At 45.4% G+C, this 27,288-nt stretch overlaps 2 protein-coding genes across 8 annotated transcripts in view; both read left to right on the top strand.

Moving 5' to 3' along the window:
• Positions 1-10,618, top strand: part of PLCB4 (phospholipase C beta 4) — a 187,242-nt gene extending 176,624 nt beyond the window's left edge. For 4 of the 6 annotated variants that reach the window (XM_017834554.1, XM_017834551.1, XM_017834553.1 and 1 more), the window contains 5 exons: positions 2,028-2,129; positions 3,321-3,378; positions 3,786-3,872; positions 5,973-6,009; positions 8,767-10,618. In XM_017834554.1, coding sequence (XP_017690043.1) covers positions 2,028-2,129; positions 3,321-3,378; positions 3,786-3,872; positions 5,973-6,009; positions 8,767-8,855 — 373 coding nt within the window. In that variant the 3' untranslated portion in view covers positions 8,856-10,618. The remainder of the gene's footprint in view (positions 1-2,027; positions 2,130-3,320; positions 3,379-3,785; positions 3,873-5,972; positions 6,010-8,766) is intronic. The other 2 variants (XM_017834556.1, XM_017834555.1) reach the window with 1 other exon arrangement.
• Positions 10,619-10,795: 177 nt separating this feature from the next.
• Positions 10,796-24,176, top strand: LAMP5 (lysosomal associated membrane protein family member 5). 2 transcript variants are annotated; one of them, XM_017834547.1, is made up of 8 exons: positions 10,796-10,918; positions 12,129-12,298; positions 14,760-14,859; positions 15,146-15,318; positions 15,530-15,661; positions 15,743-15,848; positions 17,120-17,308; positions 23,463-24,176. In XM_017834547.1, exons 3-8 carry the CDS (start codon positions 14,820-14,822, stop codon positions 23,639-23,641), a joined length of 819 nt encoding a protein of 272 aa, XP_017690036.1. In that variant the 5' UTR covers positions 10,796-10,918; positions 12,129-12,298; positions 14,760-14,819; the 3' UTR covers positions 23,642-24,176. The 2 variants fall into 2 exon arrangements, with proteins under 2 accessions (XP_017690036.1, XP_017690035.1); XM_017834546.1 differs by lacking the exons at positions 10,796-10,918; positions 12,129-12,298 and having other exon boundaries at positions 14,594-14,859.
• Positions 24,177-27,288: the final 3,112 nt, after the last annotated feature.

The following is a 27,288-nucleotide window of genomic DNA, read 5'->3' as shown; positions in this document are numbered from 1 at the left end:
ACATAAGAGAGAGAGAAAAATTATGTGGTGGCACTTTTTTAATAGAAGAAGAGATTTCTAGTTATTCAAACAATACTGGTGACATAACATGTTAATGCACATCAAAATACATATAAAATATATAAATACCAAGGGTATACACATATATATAAATACATATATATATACACCTAAAGTGTCCCTTTAAAAGACATGTTTGTATAAGTTTCAGAGTTGCAGTCAGTGTGACACAGTGGGAAATCAGCAGTTAAATCTTGCCATGCCACATTTTTCAGAATCCTTTCTTTTTTTCTTTACCATCCTGGCTTATCTGCTTCTTCCAGTTACCTCTGGCTACAGGCATCACCACTGCCCATGAGAGGGAGGGTGTTTTTACTGCTGAACTGGAGACTCAACTTGAAGCCCCAGTCCAGGAGGTTGAGCTGACACTGGAACTTTGGCCACTGCAACTTCTTATTTACTTTGAGAAGCACTATTTTAGAATCAAGCAGTGCTTGATTCATCTACATCTACAAGTGCTTCTAGATTATTTTAAAAAGAAGATAAGATTTTTCATTTCTTCTGTTAGTAATATCTTTTATTTCTTGCAAGTGAAAACCCAGCAGCCCCAGAAAAGACCCCATCAGCAGTGCAGCTCAGAGCTAGATTATACCTGCAGAATAAACAGTTGTGTTGGCTCTTTCAACCATCTCCATGACCAAACCCTCATTTTGCAATCAGCAGTGATGCACAGTAGTCCTCTAATCCTCTTAACTTCTTTCACTCTAAAATTATATCTGATGCAAACAGGCTAAATCAATTTGAACACCTACACTAACTTTTTTCATGTCCTCGAGCACAGTTATAAAAATGAATTATTTCAGTACTCCTCTTAAGACAGTGTGCTTGAAAATTACTTCAAATTCAGTATAGAAAATAAAAGCTCTTATTTGGAGAAGGGGCTGTTGGAATGAAATGTGCTCTCAACACAACATTTTTTAGAACCCAGTCTAATTTTTGCTGTCATACCACTGCTTTTAAACCTGTATCCAGGAAATGTTTCACCTTATGAACTTTTGGAGATTAAAAAAAAAAAAAAGCACCAAACTTCTTTAATAAAAATTTTAAGCTGTCAAAAATATTAGTCAAAGCTTCCTCATGCTACTTAATGATTAATGTCTTTTAGAGATGAAAGCAAGCTAAAAAAGATTCAGTGACAATATTTCATTAAATTAAGCACTCTGTTCTGTGCCACATTCCTCCTTTTCATGCAAAATATTTAGAATTTTGGATTAATTAGGACAATAATTGTTTAGCTCTCTACTTAAGATCATGTCCAGAAAAAGAGACTGAGGTCCTGCCTGGGCTTGCAATGTGGCAAGATCTGGAACAGAGAAGAGGTTTTCCAGCTCCCAAGCCAAACCACACCACTCAGGACATTACCCTTGGAAGGGGATTGCCATCCTCCTGTTACAGCTCTCTCATTCCACAGCAAAGGCTAAAAGGCTCACTGAGCCAGAAGGAGAAACCACACACAAATCTGACCATGGGCTAAACCACTCTTTTCAGGCCCAAAGGGCTCTTTTCACTCCTAAAGTTAGAAGTCTTAAAAGGAAGTCTGTCAGCTCATACCACAACTAGCAAATATTATTGCTGTTGATATTGCTGTTAAGTTCTGAGTGCAGGATTTGTAAATTTTTTGACACAGTTCTAGAAGTCAAATTGCTTTTTTAAGTGACTAACAGTAGCTCATACTAAGACAACTCGTATACTAGGGAGAAAAGAGAGTATTTTATACCCTTTTACAGCATTCGAAGTGTAAAAATGCTTTAAAGTGATCTTTCAGATTTTATTCTCTGGAACAAATGGAGGTTTCTGGATGCTTGCTCAAACTGTGTAAAGCCTACCCAAAGGAAGGCAGTTTTCATGTGGTTTGTTCTTTCCTCTTCCTTAATTCCTCAAGGGCAAAATTAACCACAGTGTAGAGGAAACCAACCTCCACAACAATTGCATCTTGGGCATTAATGACTATCTTTGGTTTCCCCTAGGGAAAGCAAGGAGATGCGTGCCAACCAGGCTAAAATATCTATGGAGAACAGCAAAGCCATAAGCCAAGACAAATCCATCAAAAATAAAGCTGAAAGAGAGAGGTAAGTATCAGATCTCCCTTCCTGAGGAGAGAATGCTGTCAAATGCTGACAGGGGAACTCATGGATTAATTCTATTAAAACCATGCTTTTATGCATGGAAACAAGGTCTAATGATTATGCTGAATGTATTTTTAGATGACTGCTTTAGAAAAAATAATGATTTTTCTCGTATTTATCCTTTTAATAAATGTAATGCCTTGATCATCTGTGACTGACTAGAGCAGGTCTAATCACAATTACATTGAAACACATCTGTGAGGGGTTTAATGATTGTACTTCAAGTGCATTATCCTCTTTTGCTTTTTAAGTGAAATGAGGGCCTTACTAAAAAGGGAGTGAAAGCAGAGCCTACATGATGTTGTCTCATAAGCCTTCAGGGTTTCCCCTTCACTTTGGGCTTGCCATCTGGCTCAGTCTTTCCTCTTTTACATTCCCTCCTTGGCACTGGGCTATTTTGGTCAATCAGCTTGAACCTGTTCGTGCTGAACTGAGTCCCTGGAGTGTTGCACACTCCCAGCTCATCAGGAGGATGAGTTGTCAGAGCCCGTGGTAACTGTGTGCTTTGTTAATGTCAGACCTCACTAATGACTCCGAGATAAAGCTGTTCCCAGATCTGAAAGCAGGCGAAATGCAGTTCTGGTTTTCAGGCTTTGTCATTAGGCTGATTCACCTCTTTGAACTATTTTTGTCCTCTTTCATGACAGAAATCTTAGGAAGAGACACTTTGCATTTAGGTATTTTATGTAAATATTAACTATATACTTATCTTTTTGCTTAAATAACAGCTTTAAGAATAACAGCATCGATAAGCTGTAATTTTACATATGATCATCAGATGATTTTTCCCACTGTTAAGAGATGCAGCACTTTTTATATACCAAAACAAATTGAAGGCAGAGTGCAGCAAGGGATGCACAAATGAATTAAACTTTCCTTAAAGTTTTGTCTACCACTCTTGAGTGAGGGGAAAAGCAAACTTCATTCACAACAGCCAAGTTTTCAGTCATGCTGTTAATGTAAGTGTAAAGGTGTGTAGCCCTAGGAGTGTACAATTTGCCACTAGTCCCACATGGTACAGATAATCCAAACCCAAAATATACCTTAAGAGTTTAAGATTCTACTCTGTTGTAGCTTTTGGGTTTATATTTTTCCAATGAGTCTTCATGGACAACGTTTGCATTTTTTTTTTAGGCGAGTCAGAGAACTGAACAGCAGCAACACAAAAAAGTTCCTGGAAGAGAGAAAAAGGGTAACTATAACCTTGACCAAGTCACTGGGCACTATTTCTGGATATTCTTTTTCACTTCTCTGTGTTGGGAATCCAGCTGTAGTAGATTTTGTCTTTGCTTTGTTCCACATAGTGTGTAGCATGGAAGACCTAACATCTATGTAAGATGAATCTATTTCAAATTAGCAGAATTACTATTCATTCTTGTGTTTGCTAATTCTATGTATTATATGCAATATGTGTAATATATCTCTATTAATGTATTAGTAGCTTTTCTTAAGCTTGGGTGATATAATAGGCCTCCTGTGATGTTTTGTGCCATCTAAATGGGGGACGACAGTATATATGTATATGTTTCAAGTAAGTTTTTATTTTACTTGTTAATAACGTGTTACATTCCCCACCCAATTATTTTCTCTCGATTACAGCTGGCAATGAAGCAGTCAAAGGAAATGGATCAGTTGAAAAAAGTTCAACTTGAGCATTTGGAAGTCTTGGAGAAGCAGAATGAGCAGGTATCTTCTTTTAAAGGCTTAAAAGAAAAGCAAGGTAGTGAAAACAGTAACCAGAGTCAGGCTGAGTAAGAATGCTCCTAAATGTAAGTCTTGACCAAAATGGGGACAATGACCTTGTTCACGGTCACTCACCTGCTTGGGAAGTCCAAGTGAAGAGGTGAGGTGATGTAAATATTGATACAGCACCAGATTTGTTTCAGATAAGCACGTGGCAGCTGAACTGCTCGGCCAGAGTCTGTCCTTGCAGCTGTTCAGCCACGTTGATACTCGTTAGCGAGACGTGACAGTCGTACAAGACCCGGCATATCCATTGTAATTACTCCCAAAAAAGTACCTCGAGCAAATCGGTTTCCTTTGTTTTGGAACTTAACGTTTCTAGTGCTGACTGGAAAATTCGAGGTGAAACGTGCACAGAGCATCTCTGAACTCACTGAGACAGAGAGTTTGGACTGAATTCCAGAGATGTATAGTAGCATGGGGAGTTTTATCTGTACTAGTACACCCTTTCCTAATTAAAATACCATATTATTTTCTGCTAGTTTATACGCTCCCCCTTTTTTTTTTTTAATTGAAAAACTACTTGGCAAGGAAAGGAAAATCCTAATCTTATTTCTGGTGGAAGCAACACTATGTTCTGAGCAGTTCCCTTGCTGAAAGGTTGAGCCAGAAGAGCTGTAATAAGTGTATGGACTTGCAGTACTGCACTTACAAATGTAAACTGCAAGGGGAATATACCCAGCAGTTCAGTGAGGTGAGAGAGAAGGGGAGCATTTAATACCCGTTACTTTCAAGGGTTATGTACTTACTACTTTGTTTATTAAATGTTCAGAACTTGAACTCTCTGGAAAACATAACATGAATTAAAGCCATCTTGCAGGGGAAGAGTACATGCAAATCAAGTATTTCCACTGCCAGGAGAGAGTCCTACAGCCCCAAAAGCTGCAGCCTGGGTAACTTCTGGGGGGTCACAGAATGTAGGATCTCAGGTAGCTACTGCTAGCAAGCCCCAGCCACCAGGACTCTGTCTTCTGATTGCCCCACCTCCCTTCACAACGACAACCACAAGTTCTGTTTCCTCACAGGAACATTCTGTAGAGGCCATCTGAAACATCCAGCATGAATGGATCTGTCAGTCAGTCTGCTCCTGGGCAATATCAAAAGGCAGGACCCAGGGGAGCCAGGGCCTGGGGGAGGACATTGGGCTACAGCAGATCTGTAGTGTCACTGTAGAGAGCGTGACAGTTGATAAAAAAAAGGTGGGCTTGATCCAGACGTGGGTGTAATCAGTTATTTCTTTCCATTGGCTTCAGAGAGCTTTGGATACATTTTTTAAAAGCATAAGGACAAGAGAGAATGATTCTAGTTGTGCCTTTAACCATAATGTGATAACCACGTTGTATATAAGGGAGGGAGGCAGGTGGGAATAGGTGTGAGTCATTAAAGGGGTCACCTCTTTGAGCAATTAGATACTTCCCTCACCTGGGGTTACAGCTTCTGCTGCTGAGTGATGGTCCAGCCTATGTGGGCTTGCTTGTACGCCATTTCAGGGCAGGGATGGGGTCAGCTTAAATCATCAGTGATTAAATGGAGTAAACTCATCCACAGGCTGGTTATCACTTCTGTGTGGGCATGTGGTGGCCTCTGCCACAGGGGGAGTCCTCAATGGCTTTTTAACTCACTCTGATTTGATCCATCTGAATATATATTTTTGCACGTGCTGTTTTGACCGTTTCCTTTTAGCCCCCAAAAGTGCATCAGTGCCAAACCCCAGCTGGTTCTGGTTTCATTGTGATACACATTGATGTGTAAAAGCTAGTTGGATCCAGATAAAGGTGGTATTTGTTTAATGATCATTTCAAAGCTTTTTTTTTTTCCCCTGATCAAAACAAGGCAAGAAAATTTTCATACAAATATACAATGTAGAAAAATAGAATTATGGGTGGAAACAGCCTTCAATATAAACTGTTGTGAATTTAAATTTGTTTTGTTTTGTGTATGTTTTTCTTGCATTAATTTCTCAATCTCACTTCAGTTTTCATTCATTTAATTTGCTTCTTGTTGTATTACTCAATTTTGACATTATTATTTTTGTACAAACAGCTTTTGAAATCCTGTCATGCAGTCTCTCAAACACAAGGTAGGATGGATGTATAATAAGCAAACTATTATTTCAGTGTGCTTTCCTTCTAAATTAAATCATTATCATTGGAGCCCTCCTTGTAAATGCAACCATTGGGAAGTGCCATTGACATAGTGGACACAATGTTAATCTTGTTTGCACACAGATATTTGAGCCTGACACAATATTAACAGTATTTTGTGCTTTAGCATCTCAAATTCAGATGCATATGAACAGGGATGTGCAGAGGAAATATTCAGAGATTAACTTGTACATTAGCTGCTGTTACTGAAAGATCTGCTTAGAGTTCTGAACTGTGTGAGAGTGTCTGTTGATCTAAGAAAACTATTTTAGTGTTAACATACGTATGATTACCTGCTAATGCTGATAGTCAGACAAAGGGTACCCACATATATTAGCATAGTAATAAAAATAAGTTTAATTCCACGCTAAGAATAGCAAAATATAGAATAGATGGCTAGAAATAGCTTCCTAGTGCCTAAGGAAGAGAGGCTTCCAGCACTTTAAAATTCACTTCAAATTCCAACAAAGGTATGGCAATTCCAGTTGTGATGTGGCTGTGCTGCTGTGGCTCCCTAAGTAATCCTTACTCACAAGAAATCTCTGTTAACCCCTGTCTTACCAAGGGAAAGAGCTGCACTGGGCTTGAACATCCCATGGTTACAGTACTGCCTCCTCTGAATTAGTCTCTTGAATTGATAACATCTTGCACCACTGACAGCACCCACTTCAGCAACATCTATTTATAGACACATAACGATGAAAAAAAGCATTCATTAGGCTAGGAGAAAATTATTTTTATTCTTGAAAGCGGAGTCCACTGGCTGTCCCTCACTTCCTGGGCTCACTGTGGGTTCAGTGCTGCCTTCCAGAAGGCTCATCTTCCAGTGTTGTGCTCGAGTGTTCAGGTCGGAATGCACTGTCTGAACCAGGCTCAGACTGGCAAAACCAGGCACCCTGGTCCTGTGCTATATGCTAATGTGTTCTTTGAAGCCAGGTTCTCTCTGCAACAGTTCTGTACACAATACATTGGCAGAATATATTTATAGGACGCTGTGTGCCAGTAGTTAAGTCACAAGCCTAAAACGTGAAATGTGTGAGTCACTAAGAAACAACCACAAGGTTTTGTTTCATCTGGAGTTTCATTTCACACACAGGCAAAATCCAGCCAACATTTCAGAAGAGGTTGTCCATACTGATTTATTTGTTATGTTTCCATATTTTCATGTTAAAATTATTTCTTCATTACTTTCAAACTTTTAAGTCATTTAAATGGAGAGCGTCAATTAATTTTTAATCATATTTATGACAGTTGCTTTGCTGTTATCATAATTACTTTTTTCCCTAAGATGATGATGATGATGATGATGATGATTAAGAAAGGACAGGGCTAGATTTTTCAAGAAGGCAGGTATGTCACATCTGCATAAATCCACATTTACCTTGCAAAAGGAAGAGTGGTGCATCTCATTACTTTAGACCTGCATCTGCCCATTTTCACACATGCAAATATGTGTTTGCACATACAGAATAGGTGACTCCATAAGTAGGAGCCTGTGTAGCAAAGTTGCCTGTCTAAGCAACATTTACACCTTTTTTTGGAATAGAGTTTATGTAAGTCAAGTCCCTTAACCATTATTTCCTGCGTGACAGATGCGGAGCAGTTACAACAAAGAAAATGTTAGCTTGGGTTGTCTCTTCCTAAACTTGTCCTAATGCTCAGGAGTTTGATTGTAAAGATAGGTGGGTTAGATTGCTCTCTGGGTCAATTTATTCAGGGTCCTTGGAGTTATGGATTTAAATAACTTCCCAGATTCAGAGGCCTCAGGGAAAATGAAGATGCTGACTCCCAGTTCCTTTAAACTCCAGTTTCAAACAAAACACTGTAACAGGAGGAGAAATTGTGCCTCTGTGTGTGTCTGAGAGATGGAGGGAAAGGAATTAAAAAACGCCCTCTAAGAGGGAATTCCCAGGCCAGTTACCATTTATACACAGTACTTTAACTCTGCCTGCAAAGCCTCAGGCACACAGAGTTTATAGCCAGATCTGGCATATATTCATTACTGTATTTTGCATAATGCATTTGGATACAGTTTCAGGTGGATTCAGTGTGTGTAATCCCATGAAGCATATAGCAGTAGTCTAATCCTGAGGTGAAAAACACCCCCTCTGTAATCTTAAGGATCTCCAGGCCAGATGGAGATTATTTTTTAAAAAATTAATACTTAAAAAATTACTGTTCAAAAAAATCTTGCCTACTGCAAGGAATATGTTACACTGATGGATTTTAGTCATTCCTTGCCTTTATGAAAGAAGTAAGTCCAGATCATAGATGAAGTCTCTAAGAATTTCAGAAATTAACACATCAGAGTACTCATAGAACAGCAGTAAAGAATACATTCCCAAAGACATGTCCTGTCAGGAGAAACAGTCAAATTGGCATCTGCCTGGCATTGTTCCCCAGTGCTGGGGCTTCTGCATTTTACCACACACTGTAGAAAGTCAACCCATGAGTCCTGGAATAGGATCAAAAATATTCCCCATGAATTTGTAGATATAAGGATTACACCTGATTTTGAAAAGAGAATGACACGGGGGAGGCTGAGGGGTGTAAAAATAATGTTATTATATATATATATATATATCTCAGTGTGTTTTGCCTGTATTTCTCTCAGACACTGTCATGTAGAACGTGTGCTTCGTTCTGAACAAAAGGTCTAATGCGACGCTTCATGCGGTTATTTTGGATTGCAGGCAAAGGAGATGCAGCAGATGGTGAAGCTGGAAGCAGAGATGGATCGCAGGCCAGCAACAGTGGTCTGAAGCCTCAACAAGCAAATTGAAGTTGGAGAACACAGCATCCTTTTAAGATGAGAGCAAAATTCAAAATAACGTTGCTGAGGTTGAAAAGTGGGCTTTTTCCTTTTTTTTTTTTTTGTTTTGTTTCTTTTGTTTTGTTTTTAAAAGGGGTTTGTTTTGGTTTTTTGTTTTTAATATGTAAAGTGTAGCTACGGACCACCAAGTCTTAAGGTTTGCATTATTTCTTTTTTTTAACACTGGGCACTGAATTTCCTTTGTTGGATTTCTGTAAGAATCTCCTTTGTTCAGAAAAACCCCAACCCGAAGATGAAGACGGTTTTTTAAACCCCGTCCCTGTGTTCCTTCCTGTGTCCTCAACAGGCAGCTTGCCTGCACCAGAATTACACAATCAGAGCCTCGAAACACAACAGATACTTTTAACATCATCTCAAATGGCAACAAAAAAACTGTAGTCGAGTCATGTTATTTACCATTTCTGTTCTCATGTGTGATACCTTGTGTAGAAACCCCCCTGCTGCCAGATCCCGACAAGCAACAACTCGCCAGATGCTCAGCACCTCATGTCATCGAGCCCACTGAACTGGATCTTATGCCCAGTCACCCTAATAATCAGGATAGCAAGGAGCTGAGTTTGGGTGATTATAAATTATATTCCGAGGTATTTTCCAGGCAGCAGGCAATTGGAAGGTAACTGCGTGTATTCAGAAGTACAATATGTACAAAGTCATCAGCCAAATTCATCAGCTGCAACAGTAACTTGACAGGATATTTCTGCAGCCTAATGATGTCATTCACAAGTGCCATATCAACTCTGTCATAATGTCTGAGAGGAGCCCATATCCTGTAAAAGTTACTGCAATGAATAACCTGAGGGAAATACAGTGTATTTGTGCCAAAACTGATCAGTGCTCTAAGGAATTACATTTTAGGCACTTTAAGAAAAGTTTACATCCTACATTGCTTGTATAGAAATTGCATTTTGATCCTGTTGCTGTAGATCCCAGATATTACAGTTCATTGTAACTTAAAAGATTGTTTAAATGGCTTTTGGCAAAAAGTTTGTAACTGTGAAAATGTAAAAAGTATTTATACACTTGGGAATTACAACATTGTAGAAAATCACATACATGTTGCCACGTGATAAAAATTAGTAAACAGAAATGCTAAGAGTATGTTTGCATGTGATACAAATGCTACTAAGACTGTAATGCCTACTATATGACCACAGTCATGCTACTAGCTGGTAAATACTGAGTAAATGTATGGCACAGAATATTGTTTGATTAATTACAAAGACTTTTAGCATTACAAGGTCTCTATATATATGTGTGTATATTAATTACGTGGGCATTCTTGATACTTGTAGTAAAAGAAAAGTACATAACTAATTTAATTTTACACAGAAGTATTTATGCAGATTTTCAGAATTTCATATCAGGAATAACCTTTTTATGTCCATTAGATATAAAAACCAATTTGCTAATGTGTTAATTTGCATGTTTCCAGAGCTTGCTGTAGTTATATTGCAAAACAATGCATGTAAGCATTCCGCTTGGAATTTGTCCATGCTGCCAATTCAAAGATGACTGCATGGAAAACTGGTAGTTTAGAACAAATCAGATTCCTGATTTCAATGTACTAAGCACCAATTACTTTGTTGTATATGCTTGTACAAACAAATTCTACATATTCCTATAAACAAAATAAATGAAAAGAGATAATTATGTTATTGTCAGTCCTGAGATGAAACTTTCAACTTCTCTAATAAAAAGCTTAAAAATTCAAATCCTTTAGTTTTGACTGCAGTGAATTGCAGGGCGGTGGTATTATTAACTGCAAATTTTTAGCAAGTTGTATTTCCTGTAAAAATGTGCATAGTGTAAATATATTTCTATCACAGCTTATTTAGTCAAAGGAGTCTTTTTTTTTTTTTTTTTAATTTTATTTAAGTGATAGAAGCATTGTGCAGCATTGGTCCTGGCAGCACTAGAGGTCTACCCCAGTACAGTGTAGCAGCACTGCCTGGAGATGCAGCAGCCTGAGTCCAGTGTAGCAGCACAGCTTTGAGAATGCAACTGAGGCAGAGGTCAGTGAGTCTTGAGGTGTTTAAAGCAGGGTTTAAGCAAACTTGTGATGTGTATTCAGAATTCCCACTCAGATCCCACAACCTACAGAGGTGTCTCCTGCTCCTTATAATGTTTTAAAAGACAAGCTGTGTGCTGGGAGCAGCTCTCCCTGCTCCCTAAGCCAGTCTCAAGTGCTGGATGGAGCTGGGAGCAGCAGTGTTTTCAGACCACACTGGACAGGATCTGGCATCTCAAACAAGGCATTTTTTTTATTATGGTTTTTCTTTTAATTAAAAATGTCTTCTAAAACACACCTGGTGGAGACAGTGCTGAGAGCTGGAATTTTATACCATTGCCTACCACAGTGGTTTCTAGCCAGTAAAGAGAAGCAAATAACAGACCAGATATAGAGGGAACTTGGATGGTGAAGCATCTTAGGCTCACTTACAACCTGGCTGGAAAACACTGCCCTACCTATTAAAGAAATAACTAGAAATTAAGGGCTTGGGTTCGGCTCACATCCCTCTCTGAAAAAAAAACAAACCTGCCTGTCTTACTTCCCTGGCAAGTGTCCTATCCATCAGGGGGAAACAGGGGTTTTGGAAGGCTAGAAAATAGCCCCCGTTTGAGTCTGTGCTCACTGCTCAGCCAGGAGCCAGGCATTTGTCAAGTCAGAGAGAAAATGGGCTTCTGTGAAACTGCAGAGCAGGAAACCTCAGCTCCCAGCACTGATGCCTATTTTATCCGTTGACAATTTAGCATAAAATGCAGGCAGTAATTTGAAATTAAGTGATGAATTTTGTCAGCTAAGTATTTTGAAATACTGTTTAAGTAGTATTTGATTCAAAAATTATTTGAAGTTTGGCCGCTAATGTAATGAGGTGAGAATTTCCATTGAGATGAAATAGGCTAATCAATTTGAACATTGATACCGAGTTAAAGCAGTTTAAAATGTCATTCCCTGCCGGGGTGATGGATTCCACTTCAGTGAAATTTCATCGAGGGAAGTGGCAGATTCTCCCTCTCTGAATCTCTTGAGATAAATTCAGCTCAGCTGTGATGGGGAGGGTCGTGACACCCTGGCCTCACAGGCAGCCTGCTATTCTTTCACCTCCTGTAATTCGGGGGTTGGTCATTAACTTAACTGGAGGTCTGTTTAACACCTGCACCGCCTGAGTACAGTTAGACTGCAAGACCCAAAATACCCCTCGGGGGCTGGTTTCCTTGTAGACTCCGCATGCTGTTGCCCACGGGCTGCCTGTGAAACCGGCTGCAAGTGGCAGAGACATCCCAGAGGAGCCAGTCGGTCAGAAAACCCTGTTCCTGCTGGATGTGCCAGCAGTTGTTCCAGGGCTGCGGCCCCGCTGTCACCGTGCTGCGTGCTCCTCCCGAGGAGGCTGGTAAGAGTTATTGCTGCCTGGTAGTTGGGGGGTAGCAAGGGGGATTCAGCCTTCAGAGACACCCCCAGCTGTGGAGACTGCCTGTGGAAGGGCAAGTTGGGGGTCTAGTTCCATGTGATCCAGTCTGTGACCGTAGATTGGTGCAGATCACAACATTTCAGGGCAGGTAATGCTGCACTGGCTCCCTCAGGTGAGACCTTTCTGCTCTGACCATGTTTTGGGGCTTACTTGGTTTTAGGAAATCTCAGGCCTTTCCTTATTTTGCCGCGGAGAACAGGCTAAACGTGTCTCTGCAGGCTGGAAGTGGCGATTGTCCCTGGAGCTGAAGGGTTTTTTGTTGTGCCGTGCAGCTGGCGGGTGCTGGGAGAGCCGCGGTGCCGTGCCGCGGGTCAGGCTTGCCTGTGCCTCCAGCACAGCTGCTCTCTCCCAGCTGCTCCCTGAGGTACCGTCCTACACAGGCTGGATGCAGGGGCAGCTGCTCAGAATCGTGCATCTGGAGGCTTAGAAGCTACCTAGAAACCTCAATAAGTCTGGAAATTAAATAGGGGACTAGAGGAGGAAATAGAAGGTAGTTAAATACTGGGGTCATCAGTGGAGGAACTGAGGAAGCCAGGCACTACAATTGCCACAGAAATATAGTTTGTTACAGTCAAAGAGACTTGTATATAAGATTATATTTTTTCCTTTCTACAGTCCCTTGAACTTATTATCTGTAGGTTAATCCTGTTTTACAACCAACACAGGTCTGACTCTGTTGGGGCAGGGGGCAGGATTGACTCTTTATCATGAAACAGGAGAGAGAGGAAATGGTCAGAATATATTTAATACGTACAGCAAGCAGGAAAGGAATTTCAACGTTACAGTTACAAAAATCAATATGTTCCTTCAGTACCTGCTTTTATTTTTGAAGAGCTATTTCCCAGCAAGAAAGCCCCTATCTGCAGGTGTGTGCCCTGGCAGAGAAAGGGCAGCTGCCCACAATCAAAACTCACCTTGCAGTCCCTTGCTTCTCAAAACCCTGGACCGTTTCCTTCAGACGCCTTTTCCTGAACTAGAAATGCGAACTGGTGAATCCTCCACAGACTCCGAATAGCTGCTGTCCCTTTGGCTTTTAACCTAAAAAAAACCCAAAACATCCTCGGCGTAGGGTTTGCTGCTCCTGGGACCGGTGTCGCTGTAAATTGTAAGTAATCGGATGTGCTCCTGGTCCCGGGGCGAGGGTGGCAGCGCGTTAAAGCTCCAAAAAAAGCTCCTGATGAGAGACGGGGGCGGGGGGAAATATTTCACCGTCGCATCACCCGGTGAAAGGAAGAGCGGGGAAGCCCCAGAGCGGCCTCCAGCCACCGCCTCGCACCCCCGGGGGAGACCAGCAGCTCACCGGGGCTGGCAACGCGCCTTCTGCCCCCGCAGACCCCTCTGCCGACAGCCCGGGGGTCCGGCCCAGCCCCTGCCCCCGGGCTCGGAGGGAGGGAAGGCAGGCTCTGTTTGACGAGCAATTGAGAGGCCCCAACAGCACCGCACACCCGGGGCGGGGGGCGGGCAGCTCTCCCTGCTCGGGGAGGGGGTGCGCTCTTATCACCCCACCTCACAGCCCCTTCTCCCCTCAGCGCCGGGCAGGGACAAACCCCTGTGAGCCCCGGCACAGCCGGCACTGTCCCCCCATCTGAGGCGCACGCCGGGTGTCACGTCCTCCCTGCTCCCCCAAGACGCCCCGCCGGTCTTGGTTTTTGTTCTAATGCACCTTTCTCGGGGCTGTCGGGACCTACGTGATTGTATGTTTTATGTTACAGTAGGTGTTATGGTTTGTCGCGACATCTTAGAGCTCAGGTGTGTCGGTGGCCGCTCACAAAAGGCTGCGGGATTGCTCCTGACCTTGCCACACAAAAATAGCTGCACGTTTCCTTCTAAATTAACACGCGAAGCAGCTGTTCGGCTTCACCGAAATTAGTGACGCTCCGTGAGCAGCCGGCTGGACCAGATATCCCCTCCTCCATCCCCCCTGCCCCGTCGGCCTCTCCGACGGGGACCGGCGGCAGGGCCCTGGGGTGGGGGGGATTCGGCCCCACTCCCACCGCCGGCCCTGCCCGGGGGAGCGGGAGGCGCTGGGGGTCAGCCCCGCTCCGCTCCAGCCGCACGTCGAGGCGGCCCCAGGTCCCCGCGGGGATCCCCGGCAGCCCCTCCGCGGGGTCCCCACCGCCGGAGGGTGGGAATCCCTCCTCCCCGCCCGGCCGTGCGTACGCCCCGTCCCTTGGCGTGGGCGCCTCCATCAGCTCCGCCGGCATCTCCCCTCCTCCTCCTCCTCCCCGCACACCCACACACTTTCCCCGTCCCTCCTCCCCGCCACTCCGCAGCAGAGTGCTTTTGCAGCCTGTGCGGCTCCTGAGAAAGGAGGTGTGCAGCTTTTTTTTTTTTTTTCCCTTCCTCCTTTTTATTTTTAATTCTTTTTTTCTTTTCTCCGGAGCGGACCCTTTGGGAGGAGCAGCTGCAGCAGCCGCGGCCACGCCGGGACCGAGCAGGGAGGATGGCCGGGGGGCGCCTCCCGGGGCTGCTTCTCCTCTTGCGTGAGTACCGCGGCGGCGAGTCGCGACAGGGAGCCCTGTCGCGATGGGGCAGCCTCTGGCGCTGAGACAGACCCGGCGCTGTTCGAGCACCGGTCTCGGTGGTTCGAGCACCACCGCCACCGGCTGCCCCATCTCCGCTACCTGCTCTGTCGCGACAGGGGCGCCCCGTCGCGATAGAGGAGCTCACTCCATCGGGCTCGGGGGTGCCGGGGGTGTTCAGGTGAGCCTGCAGAGGCTTGGGGCGAGGGGCCCATCGCTGCCGGGCTCAGCCCCTCTGTGCCCGCAGACGCCGCGGCTCGCCTGGCCGCCGAGCAAGAAGTTGAAAACCTCTCCGGGCTCTCCCCTAACCCCGAGAAGGACATCTTCGTGGTGCGGGAAAACAGGACGACGTGTCTCATGGCCGAATTCGCCGCCAAGTTCATCGTCCCCTACGACGTGTGGGCCAGCAACTACGTGGATGTGAGTCGGGGCCGGGGGCGGCGGGGCGGCCCGGGGGCTCCCGGGGCTCCGGCAGGACCGGGGATGGCACGGGACACACACACACATCCGCCGGTACTTCGGGAAAGTCCTGTGTCCCCTCCGAGGATTTGCAGCCGGGGCAGTGGGGGGGTCGTGGGTTCCCGGAGGAGCCCCGGGGCCGTCCCCCTGAGCCCCCGCTCCCCGTTTCCAGCTGATTACGGAGCAAGCCGATATCCCGCTGTCACGGGGCGCCGAGATGAAGGGCAAGTGTGGCACTAACGAGTCGGAGCTGGAACTCTCCTGGCTGGAGCAAGCGTACACCCTCAAACTCTTCTTCCTGAAGGTACGGGCTCCCCCGCACGCCCGGGAGCTGGGGAGGGGGCGCGCCGGCGTTGCGGGGTCCTGACCAGCCCTGTCTCGGCAGGAGGGGCACAACACGTCCCGGGGGCCGGAGGCGTTCTGGAGGCTCAGCCGGATCCAGTTCACCTACGACACCTCCGAGCGCACCTACTTCAAGGACGCCGTGAGCCGTAAGCGCCCGGGGGACGGGGTTTAAGGCGGATCCCGGGGGTCTGGCGGGCACCCCGCGGGCTACTCGCCTAAGCACAGTTTAATGGGGAAGACCTGTACCCGCCCGACAAAGCCGGGACTAACTGCCGGGTTTAAACGGCGAACTATATTTTTTGTGTCCCCCCTCCCCTTTTTTATTGTGTTTAATGACCGCGGTTGCCGTGGGAGGAGAGCCCAGCTCTGCCCGTGTGCTGCGCTGCCCCAGGCTCTCCGGCGGGACCCAGGGCCCGAGGGGGTGGGCAGGGGGCCACCTGGGCTGAAAAAGCTTGTCTCCTCTCCTCTGGGAGATGGTTTTTAAGGTTAATTATTTCCTCACTTCTGATGATGGTTGAATAGGTGGGAAGGCAGCGCTTTCCCAGGATAACTATGAGATTGACATCAGTATCATACTCCTACACACCTCTGCACCCAGCAGCCTCCTCTTTTCTCGCTGGGTTTCCGTTCTTTTGGCTTTCATTTTGTTTTTATTTAATTTCTGCTCAGAAATTAGTTGTCTTGTATCAAAAACTGAAATACTGTCATCTGCAAATCATTCTTCCTCAGGATTTTCAAACTCCAGTGAATAGCAGGCTAAGAGTTTGTGCTGTAAGATACAGTAGATATGGGGCTGTTTTCCCACTGGTGTTTCTACTGTTTGAGTCCCCAAAACACGGTGGTGGCCATGCCTCATCAGCTTCTGCCAGTGTGAAACACTGATTGCTTTTCTGTGCTGCTGGAGGGGAACAAAGGGCTGCAGAAGAGCAGGAGGTGGAAGGCATCCCTCATTCCACCTTGCCGAGCTGCATTCAGCCTTCGTTTGTGAAACGAGCTTGATGGGAAAATATTTTATTGTAACTTATGCTTGGGTGAGATGATCACGTTGTAGTTTCAGGAAAGGCATTATGGCCTGTTTTGCTTTGTAGCGTGGTCCCCAAATTGCATCGCTCCTTCTCACCTGAATTCCGAGCTCAAGTGCGGCCGCAGGAATTGCCGCTTCCCAAATGTGGGGAGTACGAGCACAGTCCCAGGCTAAAACTTGCACGTGTGTCAATAGAAACCATTCCTCCAGCTCCACGGGCCCCAGGTCCTGCGACAGGAGCGCAGGCGGCGGTGCTGTGGGAGTAGCAGAGCGCGCGGGCGCCGCATTGCGCACCGGCTGCGCTCCCGCGTGCTCGGTCCATTGCCTTTGTCACTAAAGTCACCTCGGGCCCCCGGAGATGGGACCTGACCTCTGTTTGTGTCCCTTGGCCAGCCGGGAAGCACACGGCCAGCTCGCACCGGCTCTCGGCCCTGGTCACCCCTGCTGGGAAGTCCTACGAGTGCCAGGCCCAGCAGACCATCTCCCTCATCTCCAGCGACCACCAGAAGTCGGTGCAGCTCCTGCTGTCGGAAGTGCGGCTCCAGCCCTTCGACATCCCCGCGGATTTTGTCTTCAGTGAAGGTAAGGTGAAGGCAGGGTGAAGGCAAGTCCTGCGTCCCCAAGATGCTGATGCCACCGTGGCCTTTGGGGATGTTGTGATGTACTGAAGGAATTTGCGTCTCACCTTTACCAGAGCACCATCCTCTCACTCCAGCTCCCTTATCAGTGCTCCCTGCAGTCCCTCCAACCCATTCCCTGCCTCTGTGGCCCTCCAAAAACCTTTACAAATTCAGCCTAGCTGCTAAATCATGGCCTGTCGTTGCATGTACGTTGGCTTCTGTGAGGACTTGTAGAGCAGGTTGCCAGCAAGCTGGTCCCTGGGAAGTCCTGCAAGGCTTAGGTGTCTCCCCTGCAGCACAGAAGCTGCTTCAGCACAGCTCCAGGGGTTTTTTAGGGCTACTGCACACTGAGGGAAAACCTGGGGCTGTGGTGGCAGGAGATACTTGGGATGCATGTTGCTGGCTTCAGTTTGATTTATGGTCATTGTGAGGGTGAAGGAAGCGTAGCAGGGACTTCGGTGAGGCGCCTCATGTGCCAAACACAAGGGATGTCATTGCTCTTCTTGGGTTTCTCTAATGGTAATGGTGGATAAAAGAAAATGTAAGTTAAGGCGTGCTGTTTATATCAAAGGGTTGTACTGGAGCCAGCAGCAATACTGCCATGGGGCAGAATTCCTGCAGTTTTGCCTGCCTTTATCCTGAGGAACCCATGGTGCTCCTGCTCCCTGACTCCCCCTTGGCTTTTCCATCAGGTTGAATGAGGGAAGGCAAACATGCTTACCTGAATTAGGTGAGACTAGTCCCCATTTTATAGCACTATCTTATCAAATTAGTTAAGTCTGTTAGCGTAACAAGATGCAAATAAAATATGTAATAGCCAAATCTTTTAATAACGAGCTAGGAAATGGTGGTGTTATTTTCAAGCCCAGCATTAAAAACGTGGGGCTTCATTATTTTGCATGTGGGAAATACATTAGCACACAATAAAAACCCAGCAGTGACTGTAGAGCCGAGCACTTGCACTCAATGACTCGCCTCCTCTCACCGATGGAGTAAATCCGTGCTGTTACGTGTGCTGGCTCTGGCAGAGCTCTGCGTGGCTGGATTACTCATGGCAGGGCCAGTGTAGTATGGAGTAGGTTTTACATGTGGGCAGGCGCTGGAGGCTGAGAAAAGCATATTTAAAATATGCAGGTTTGGACTCTGTTCGAGCTGCTGTGTCTCTGTGATACCAAACTAGAGAAGTCAGAGAGCTCCCAGCTAAAACAACAGAACTCAGGGCTCATTGCCAAAGGAATCTACCTGCCATTTTCATGATATGCTCTTTCCTGTCAGGCAGTAAATTTGTTGCTTTCTCTTTTTTTTCCTTTGTTGTAGTTTTTCTCCAGGACACAAAGAGACCCTGGTTGGTTTAGCAATCTTTAAACCTGTGTGGGCAATTCCTCCGGAGGAGGAAAGCGCAGCTTCTCTCTTTGTCAGGCTTCGGGTTTTTTTGTTGTTGCTGCTCTTCTTATTCAATTACCTTTCTTTTTGTCGAATTCCACTGGAAGTTAAATAGCAGAGAGAGCACCTGGACAGGGTGGTCAGAAGTGCCTGAGAGGTCATTTATCAGTGAAGCTTCACACAGTCCCCACCAGCTGCGCCGACGAGCTTGTCCGCGGCACACGCATGGCAAAACACGATCCTTTGTGGGGTCTGAGAGCCACTGCCAATCTTAAATTACAGTAATTAGCCTTCTCCTTTTTGGTTCATTAATTTCCCATTAGGTAAAATTCCTATTAATTATGAACAAGCTACAGAACACTTTAAAATATTTTAGAATAGGGAAAGAGACCCGCTAGAGCAGAAGAATCACCGAGACGCAGGAGGGTCAGGACCCTTTCACCACAAAGGACTGGGGGAAAGGTTTTTTTTCATTAGTCCTGACACTGTTCTGCCAGGGATAGATTAAAAAGCTTGTAGGGATTTATTGGATTGCGTTTATTTTTTTGAATGCTTAAACTCATGTGCTAAAGTATCATTTTTCTTTTTTTTTTAAAGACATCACTTCCAACCTTCACAAATCCAAATATATATATATATATATTTATTTTATGTTTTTCAATACAGAAGCAGCAGAACATTTTTTTTCATTCAGAGCTTGATAATTTTTTTTTTAATGGGGAAAATGTGTATATATTTTCAGCTTTAAAGATGAGTAAAAAAGATGAGCTGGATCAAGAGGGTGCGAGGAGAACATATAAACTGATGAAAGAACCCCAGAGAAATTGCCATCTCTTTTGATTTTTATATCTATACGTGCAAATGTAATGCATTATGGTGGAAAATACAAAGACTTAAAATTAGAGACTGGGATCCTGGGAGGTCTCAACTCGGTCTCAACTCCCTCTGAGCCACCCCAGTTGAGGGCCACATTTTCCCGAGGGTCCTTGGCACCAAGGTGTGCAGCCACATTTAAAAAAGCACCTGATCTTTCTATTTTTTTCTTTTCTTTTTTTTTTTTTTAAATCTAATTATTTATAAACACCCACCTCAAAAATCAATCTTGTCATGCCCATACATAACTGGCCCATTTTTTCCATCCCTTTGGACAAATCCCCGTGCCAATCCTCAGGCTGGCATTTGCGGCTGCCGGGAAGGCGCCGTGTGTTTGTTGCCGCCGTTTGCTCTGCAGAAGGATCTGAAACAAGAAAATGGGCCTGTGAGGTGATTTCGTAGCCCTAGTACAGAAATTGGACGAGCACTCACCATAGAAACGGCGGCAGTGTGTGAGCCTGGTGCTGCAGCACAAGAGAACAATGGGCAACGTACCTAAACGCCTCCTTTGTATCCGTCTGCAGCCCGTGCTCCGTGGGGCAGGGACCAGGGACTGTGGGGTGGCACCTCTTGGGGAAAAAGGGGCGGCCCTGCTGTGTTTGGGATGCGACAGAACTCCAGCCTTACCCCAACTTTTAAGGGAATTAAATTTGCCAGGGACCGTTTTGCTTTCCTGGACTGAGGGTAGGTCCCATCAGTTTGGGAAATTTTGAGATGGGTGAAAATTTACCAGAAAGGGCCGTTCTCCTGCAGGATCATTGATTTAAAAACAGGTAGCAGTTCCCAATGCAGTGGTGTTTCATTTGTTGTGCATAACCAGCCCACCTGCCCACACTGTGCTTGGTGGGGTTGAATGTCTGAGTCTGTGTCTGCCATGAACTTCATGCAAACCCTTCTCCCCTCCTGCTCCCTCTTTGCCTTTTCCTTGGCTGATGGACCAGGAATGATACCTTCTGCCTGTCTCCCCGCAGTGTTGTGCACCTCAGTGCCTATGGGGTGAAAAATGCTGTATAAATGTTGAAGTACGTTGTTACAAACGTGAAAATGTTTTTGTTTGTTGCAAAATGGCGCGTTTTAACATTATACTCGTGTTAAAATACAAAATTCATTCTCCTAGCATTCAGCACCTGGAGAGCCTGAGTCCTGCTGCTGGTGTGTTTGTGCTGAGCACTTGCCAGTACCTCTGTGCTTGGTGGCCCCCAGCCCCATTCCTGTTCTCCCCACAGTCTCCAAAGAGCCCAAAAGGGATGCCTGGTGGTCTGCTCCAAAAGGAGAAGATGGATATGTGTGGGGAGGAGAAGGTGCTGGGAAGGCAGGAGGCAGCTGGTGTGCAAGGCTGCCTGCTCTGCCCGGGGTGGTGCAGTGGGTCCAGCTGGGGAGCAGCATGTTTGGGGGTGAGCTGCTGGAGACTGCCAGCTTTGCTTTGCTTTGCTTTTTCTTTTCTTTTTTTTTTTTTTTTTTTAATCCTCTTAAAAAAGTGTCAGGATAAAGAACTATCTTCCTTGGCTGCTTGCAAGAGTTGACACCTTTTTGAGTTGTGACTCAGACACTTAAATACAGCCGTGGCTTCCTGTGGGCACCAGAGCTCTGGCCACATCCTCTGGCACATTTTGTGCTCTGCAGCCAGTTTGCTTTGGCAAAAGCTGGGGGAATTCAAATGTTACGAGCAGGTGCTTTGCAGTTGGGTCCATTCTCTGCATCGCAGCAGTGGTGCTTTGCCTTCTTCACTGGCTGCAGACCCTCACATTCACCCCATTCTCCTGCAAATGCAGCATCACCCTCATGTAGGGAAAGGTGCACAAGCAAACCTGGTGTGTTTGAGCCGAGTGGAATGCCCTCAGTTGGGTTTACAGCAGGCTGCTTTCCATTTTCCGTAGGGTTTAAGCTAAACCACTTTCAAAGCAAAAATCAGAGTCCAGCTGCTGTGAACTCCTGCTAACTGGCACCTCAGCACACCCTGGCCTGTCAGGCTGACTGTAGGTGGGTACACAGGAACTCCTCTAGCATGGATTTTTCCCATGGTGTTGCTTTGTATCCGCACGTGGGCAGCGGGGCTGTGGGCTTGGAGCACCCCTGGCCCCGCAGCTCTGCCCCGTGTGTGGCTTTTCCTGCAGTCAGCTCAGCCTGCTGGTGTGTCTCTGTGAGTTTGGTCAGGCCTTAGCATCCTAAACTGGGAAGAATTTCATAAAGCACTAGAAACCCAACTTTGGGAGCTAAATAATAATAATAAGGATTTCCCCCCCCCTCCATTCTCCTTACTACAAACAAACAAAACCCCTGCATTGCAGCAACTGCTGAATCGCCTGTACCACAGTCCTGGTGATTAATCACTCCTCTGGTGAAACTGTGAGCAACTGGAACCGAAAAGGACATTTTTTTTGTTAGACTACATTTCACTTTTGCTTTTTTTTTTTTGTTTCACTCCATTTACAGCTTGAAACGTTTCCTGGTGGCACCGCTGTGAGCCTGGTGCTGGGAGGAGGCTCCGCTCCAGGACGCACCGGAGCTCCTGGAGGTGCTGGCACTGCTGGAGACAGGTCCCTGCTGTCACCTCCTGCCTGGGCCTGAGGGGGGGTGTCTCTGGGTTTTTCCTGCTCTTTAACACATGACATTAGATTTGCAGAGCATTTGCTCTTCGTGGTTATTGCAGATCCCGGTGTCCTGCAGTGAGCTGCCTGGGGAACCCATCTGGACAGTCTTTAGTGAGGGCAGGAATTCGTGGTGCCCTTCGTATTTGCTCATCTGACACTCAGTCTTTTTGTTTTTCCATTTTTTTTTTCCCTAAAGTTTTCATTGTTTTCAGCACATTCCTAATACTATGAAGATGATCCGGGGGCCAGAGAACTGGCCCTCTTGTACCACATAACCTTTTTTTTTTTTCCCTCAGAGTTAGAATTTTTGTTCTTTCTGTCCTGGCAGCCCTACCTCAGCAGTGTGGGCTCTGCCTGTCCATCAGCATGGAGAAGCAGCAATCCTGTGGGGAAAAAAGTATAGTCAGTCAGGCCTGCAGCAGACTCTGGAAGTGTAAGGAACTGAACTGGGATTGCCAGTGTAATGTGTTTCCTGACCTTGGTGGCCTTTACAAGCGCAATAGAAAAGTGTTTTTGCCTTGTAGCTGTGGTTATTAATATTTTCTAGAGGTTTATCAGACCATGGCAGAGACTCATCAGCAGAGGGAAGAACACTGGGGGGCTGGTGCTGTTTCTGCTCATCCTTTGCCGTATTTGGTGAACAACATGGGGTGCCAGGATGCTGTTTGACCACAGACACACGTGTTGTTCTGCCAGGCTGGTGAACTCCCTGTGGGGAGCACATGGAAAGGGGAGAGCGATGCTCTTAAACCTCTGCCACCTTGCAGATGGGGGGGGAAATCTCTGAATGATGTGCAGGGAAAGTCTGATGCACGATTAAAGTCTGAGTGACGTTGAGGCCTCATGATATCATATTTATAGACTCTACAATTAAATAAACAAAGCAAATCTTCAGCCACAGTCAGGAGACACATACTCTTGCTGTCCCATTCCCAGCAAGGCCATTGATGTGTGGCAGAGAGGTCTGAACAGGAGCTTATGGGCATAAAAGTGTTTTTTTTACACTGTGTGGCTGGTTTGATAGATGTTACCTCTGCCTCCCTCTCTTTGTTGACTGTGATTTCACTTTCCTCCAAAGCAATTGATTTTCTCCCTGGGGCTCCAGCGATGGTTCTGTCACTGTCTCTCCTTGCTGCTGCAGCTGGTTTTGCTGTGCAGGGGCTCTCTCATGGAGCTGTGACTCCGAGGAGATCAGTTGGCCACTGCAGCAGTTCAGATTTGCAGGGTCTCATTCATGGCTCTCTTTTCCTTTTTTCCCTTTCCCTGCAGAACACAAGTGCCCAGTGGACCAGAGGGAGCAGTTGGAAGAAACCCTGCCTCTGATTCTGGGCCTGATCCTGGGCTTGGTGATCGTGATCACCCTTGGCATTTACCACATCCACCTCAAGCTGACAGCCAGCCAAGTGCAGATTCCTCGGGACAGATCTCAGTACAAGCACATGGGATAGGGAGCAGGATCGAGCAACCCGAGTATTCATCAGGTAGAAAAAGCAAAAGCACTTTTTTTCCTGTGGGTGAGGAAAGGTTCGGGGGGGGCAAGAGATGGTATTCACAGCACCTCATGGTGAGCATTTCATGGGGACACGCAGGTCAGGGCCGGGCCTTCACTCAGTCAGGGCAGAGTCTGTAAGAGGACTCGGTGTCTGATGTGAGGTGTCTGTGGCAGTAGGTGGTTTGAATACCTTCTTAAGCAGCTGGGCTGATCATCTGGAAACAGAAATGCTTCACATGTCAAAGTTTAACATTGGGAGCAAAATTAGGGTTTTTTTGTTCTTTTTTTTTTTTTAAACCTCCCCCCTGCGCTGCTCTGGGAAGTGTCGAGCCCTCTCTGCTCCTGTCCATGCAGGGAGCAGGGCTGAGGGACAGAGTCCCTTCATTCAGGCCCTTTAATGAAGGGACTCCTCAAACCACATTCCTAAGTTTGCACCCATGTTAAGGACAGCATGGGGGCAAATACAGGTGTGTTTTGAAAAAAAAAAAAAATTAAAGGTCAGAACCTGGAGCTGATATTAATTGGAGTAACTCCAGTGGAGCAGATCACAGTCAGCTGTGGAGCTGACCCCACACTTGAGATCGAGTGAAGAAAGTTTGTTTTTGCTTCTTGAGCCACATCTGAACTCAACTTTAAAAAAAAAAAAGTTAAAAAAAAAAAAGTATTGATACACAAATTATAAAGTGCCGTGCTAATGCAAGTCAACTGAGAAATGCTTCTGGCTGGACATCCTGCACGTATTGTGATTGTTGTTGAGATGTTACATTGCTACCTGCAACTGATATTTTCACAACAAAACAAAAAAAAAAAGAAGAAAACAGTAATGTTCAAGTTACTATGCAGATTATTCAGGTATAATCTAATGTAACAGAAAAAAATATAAGGGAGTCCTCGAAATCTATCCTTAAATGTAGACAATTTTTAAAATTAATTAAAACATGTACATACATAATAACTTGATTTGCCTTCTTCTTTTGAAATGATGTAATGCTTTGTCCTAACTCCATGATACCTCATGGAATTGGTGCAAAAATACCTCTTGCTGAGTGGATGTTAAATGTAGGATTTATTCTAGCAGGAGTTTTGGAGCAGATGGTTTGGTGAAGATACGGTGGTGGTTCAGTATTCTGTGATTTGTTGGTTATTTTTAATATTACTCTAATCTCTTGGTTGCTTTTCTTACATGTTTTGTGGGCAATGGTGTTTCAATCTGGTACTGTCCAGTTTCCAGTGAAGCCTTTGACTTCCCTCAGCAGGAGTTAGTCCAGGCCTTGAGTTAACTCAGGGTATGCAAAATACTTTCTCGTTCTTTAAGCTGGTTTGATCCAAGCAGTGACTCAGACAGACTGTCCTCCTTCTGCTTAAACCCAAATAATGATCAAAAAAAATAGTAATTTCAATGCTGTGAAATGTAAGAGGAGAAACTTCACTGGCTTTTAATGCTGTAGCCTCCTCCAAAATTTACAGGTTTTTTTGTTGAAGGTGGATGCAGCACGAGCCTTCCTTTAGTCTTGTCTTACTCCTGGTCTCATTCCTATATATTATGCTTGGCTTTTTTTTTTCTCATTTGGATTTAAGAAGCAAAATTATTGTGCTATTGGTGCTTGTGGCTTTGCCCTTTTCTTTCAACACTCTGGTGAAAGTGTTCTGGGCAGGTTTTAGCTGACCAAGTGCCACTGCCTACAATGAGCTGATTATTAAAAAAAGGTTGTTTTAGAGGCAGTTAGGAAAAGCCAGAGGTAGCAGGAGGGTGAATAAAAGGATTAAAGGTTCATCCCCAGTAGAGAGGAGCCACAGTTATCAGCTTTGTCCTGCCTCACCCTTGTCTGCCCTCCAGCCAGAAAGGCTCTCCCAGCCAGCTCCCATCAGCCTGGCACATCTGCTCCTGTATTTGACATCCAAAAGAATAATGGGATAAAAAAAAAAAGGAAGCAAACAGCTGAACTGCAGATGCCAGAGGAGCCCCTCCATGGTCGTTTGTCTCCCGAACAGCACATTGTGGCCGGGTGGCTGCAGGAGCAGGATATTGGGATGGCCCCGTGTTTGAAGGCAGCGAAACCTGGGGCTCGGCTGAGCTGCCAAGCGTCACTGTAGGAGAGGCAGTGGCCGAGGGATGGAGCTGCTGGCTGGGCATCATATCCCCAGGGTGGTTTGAGAGTTTGTGCCTTGCTCAGCTAAAGCTGCTGGTGGGTTTTAGCCTTTAGCCCTTGTGCGTCACGTCGTTGCTTCTCCCCCTGCAGAAGGTGAGCGAGACCCGCCTGGTGTAACTGGGAGATGCTCTCAAACATCTCAACATGTGGTTAAGGTGGAAAAAATGCTAATTTATGGTCGACTCTGCAAACTGATTTTAATTCACCCTGCAGTGACCCTGTCGGGGTGGTCACAGCAGGGCAGCTCACAGGAAGCTGTCCTTGCCTGATCCTGCTGCTTGAGCCCTGGCCAGTGCACTGAAGTAGGGCTGACCCCCCCAAAAAACTGGTGCAGCTCCTGTGACCCTCTGCCTACAAACCTCAACTTTTGTTGCTTTTCATGTCAGATAATGGAGGTTTCCCCTTAGGAAGCTCCTGGCATTGCTTTCAGGTGGAGTGTGTCTGTAAGCTATCAGTTGCATGAATACAGTAATTATTTTTGTTTGTTTTCTGAATTGATAGCAAATAATTTTTTTGTTGGATTGAAATGTTTTTCCCTCTCTATTGGGGGAAGAAAGGAAATAGAAACAATAATTTCAGCTCACTGGCAGTTTGTGCCCCAGACTGATGTATGTTGTATAAAGAAAGTTATTTAGGATGTTGGGTGAAAACCCTTTGAATATTTTAATCTTTTCCATCCTTTTGTTAATATTTACTGAATTTGATCTGAATTTTCCATTGCTTAAGGCTTTTCAAGCCTATTTATGAAAAAATTATTTATGAGGTTAAAACAGCTGTCCAGCTTCCCTCCTGCCCATTCAAGCTACAGCAGCACCTTGAGGATGGCAGCACTTTATTGTGATTTAATATTTATCTTTCATTCACTGATGGCTTATTATGGGCTAGCTGCAAATTGAATGCTTTGCTTTATATAGATGTTTATGAACACACCAGTTCATGGTGGATAAATATAAGAAACTTATCACCCTACTGAGCTCTTTAAGGACCTGTAATAATTAGGCACTTACTAAAGCAGCTGCTAATGACTTACCAAGTACTTATGATTAGAACTTTAATTATAAAGTATTGATGTATTGCTGAGGAGGGGACTTACACAGCCAGCAAATGTCCTGGCCTCTGCTACTGAAATGATGGGGATTTGTGAATGCTTTTAGAACTGTGACCTCAGAAAAAGCCATCATTCCTTAGTGCCAGGTGGGAATAAACTCCCTGGAGTACCTGGACATACGTGGAGCTCGGCATCAGCTTCAGTCAACTGTGCAGCCCAAGGTAACAGACCGTGGTTATTCCCTGATTTTTGCCCAGCTCTGGCTTTATTTGAAGTGCTGAGGGTGAAACAGCCGAAGTTAAGATTTCTTGTTTGTTTGTTTGGGGTGTTTTGGTTTTTTTTTAGGCGATGGCTAACATATCTTGAAATATTTACTGATGTCAGCAACCAAAAGTAATCAAGAGT

This window comes from Lepidothrix coronata, unplaced genomic scaffold (genome assembly GCF_001604755.1).
Source record: "Lepidothrix coronata isolate B3197 unplaced genomic scaffold, Lepidothrix_coronata-1.0 Scaffold234, whole genome shotgun sequence".
Lineage (NCBI taxonomy): Eukaryota > Metazoa > Chordata > Aves > Passeriformes > Pipridae > Lepidothrix > Lepidothrix coronata.
This window is presented reverse-complemented; position numbering and strand designations above follow the sequence as displayed.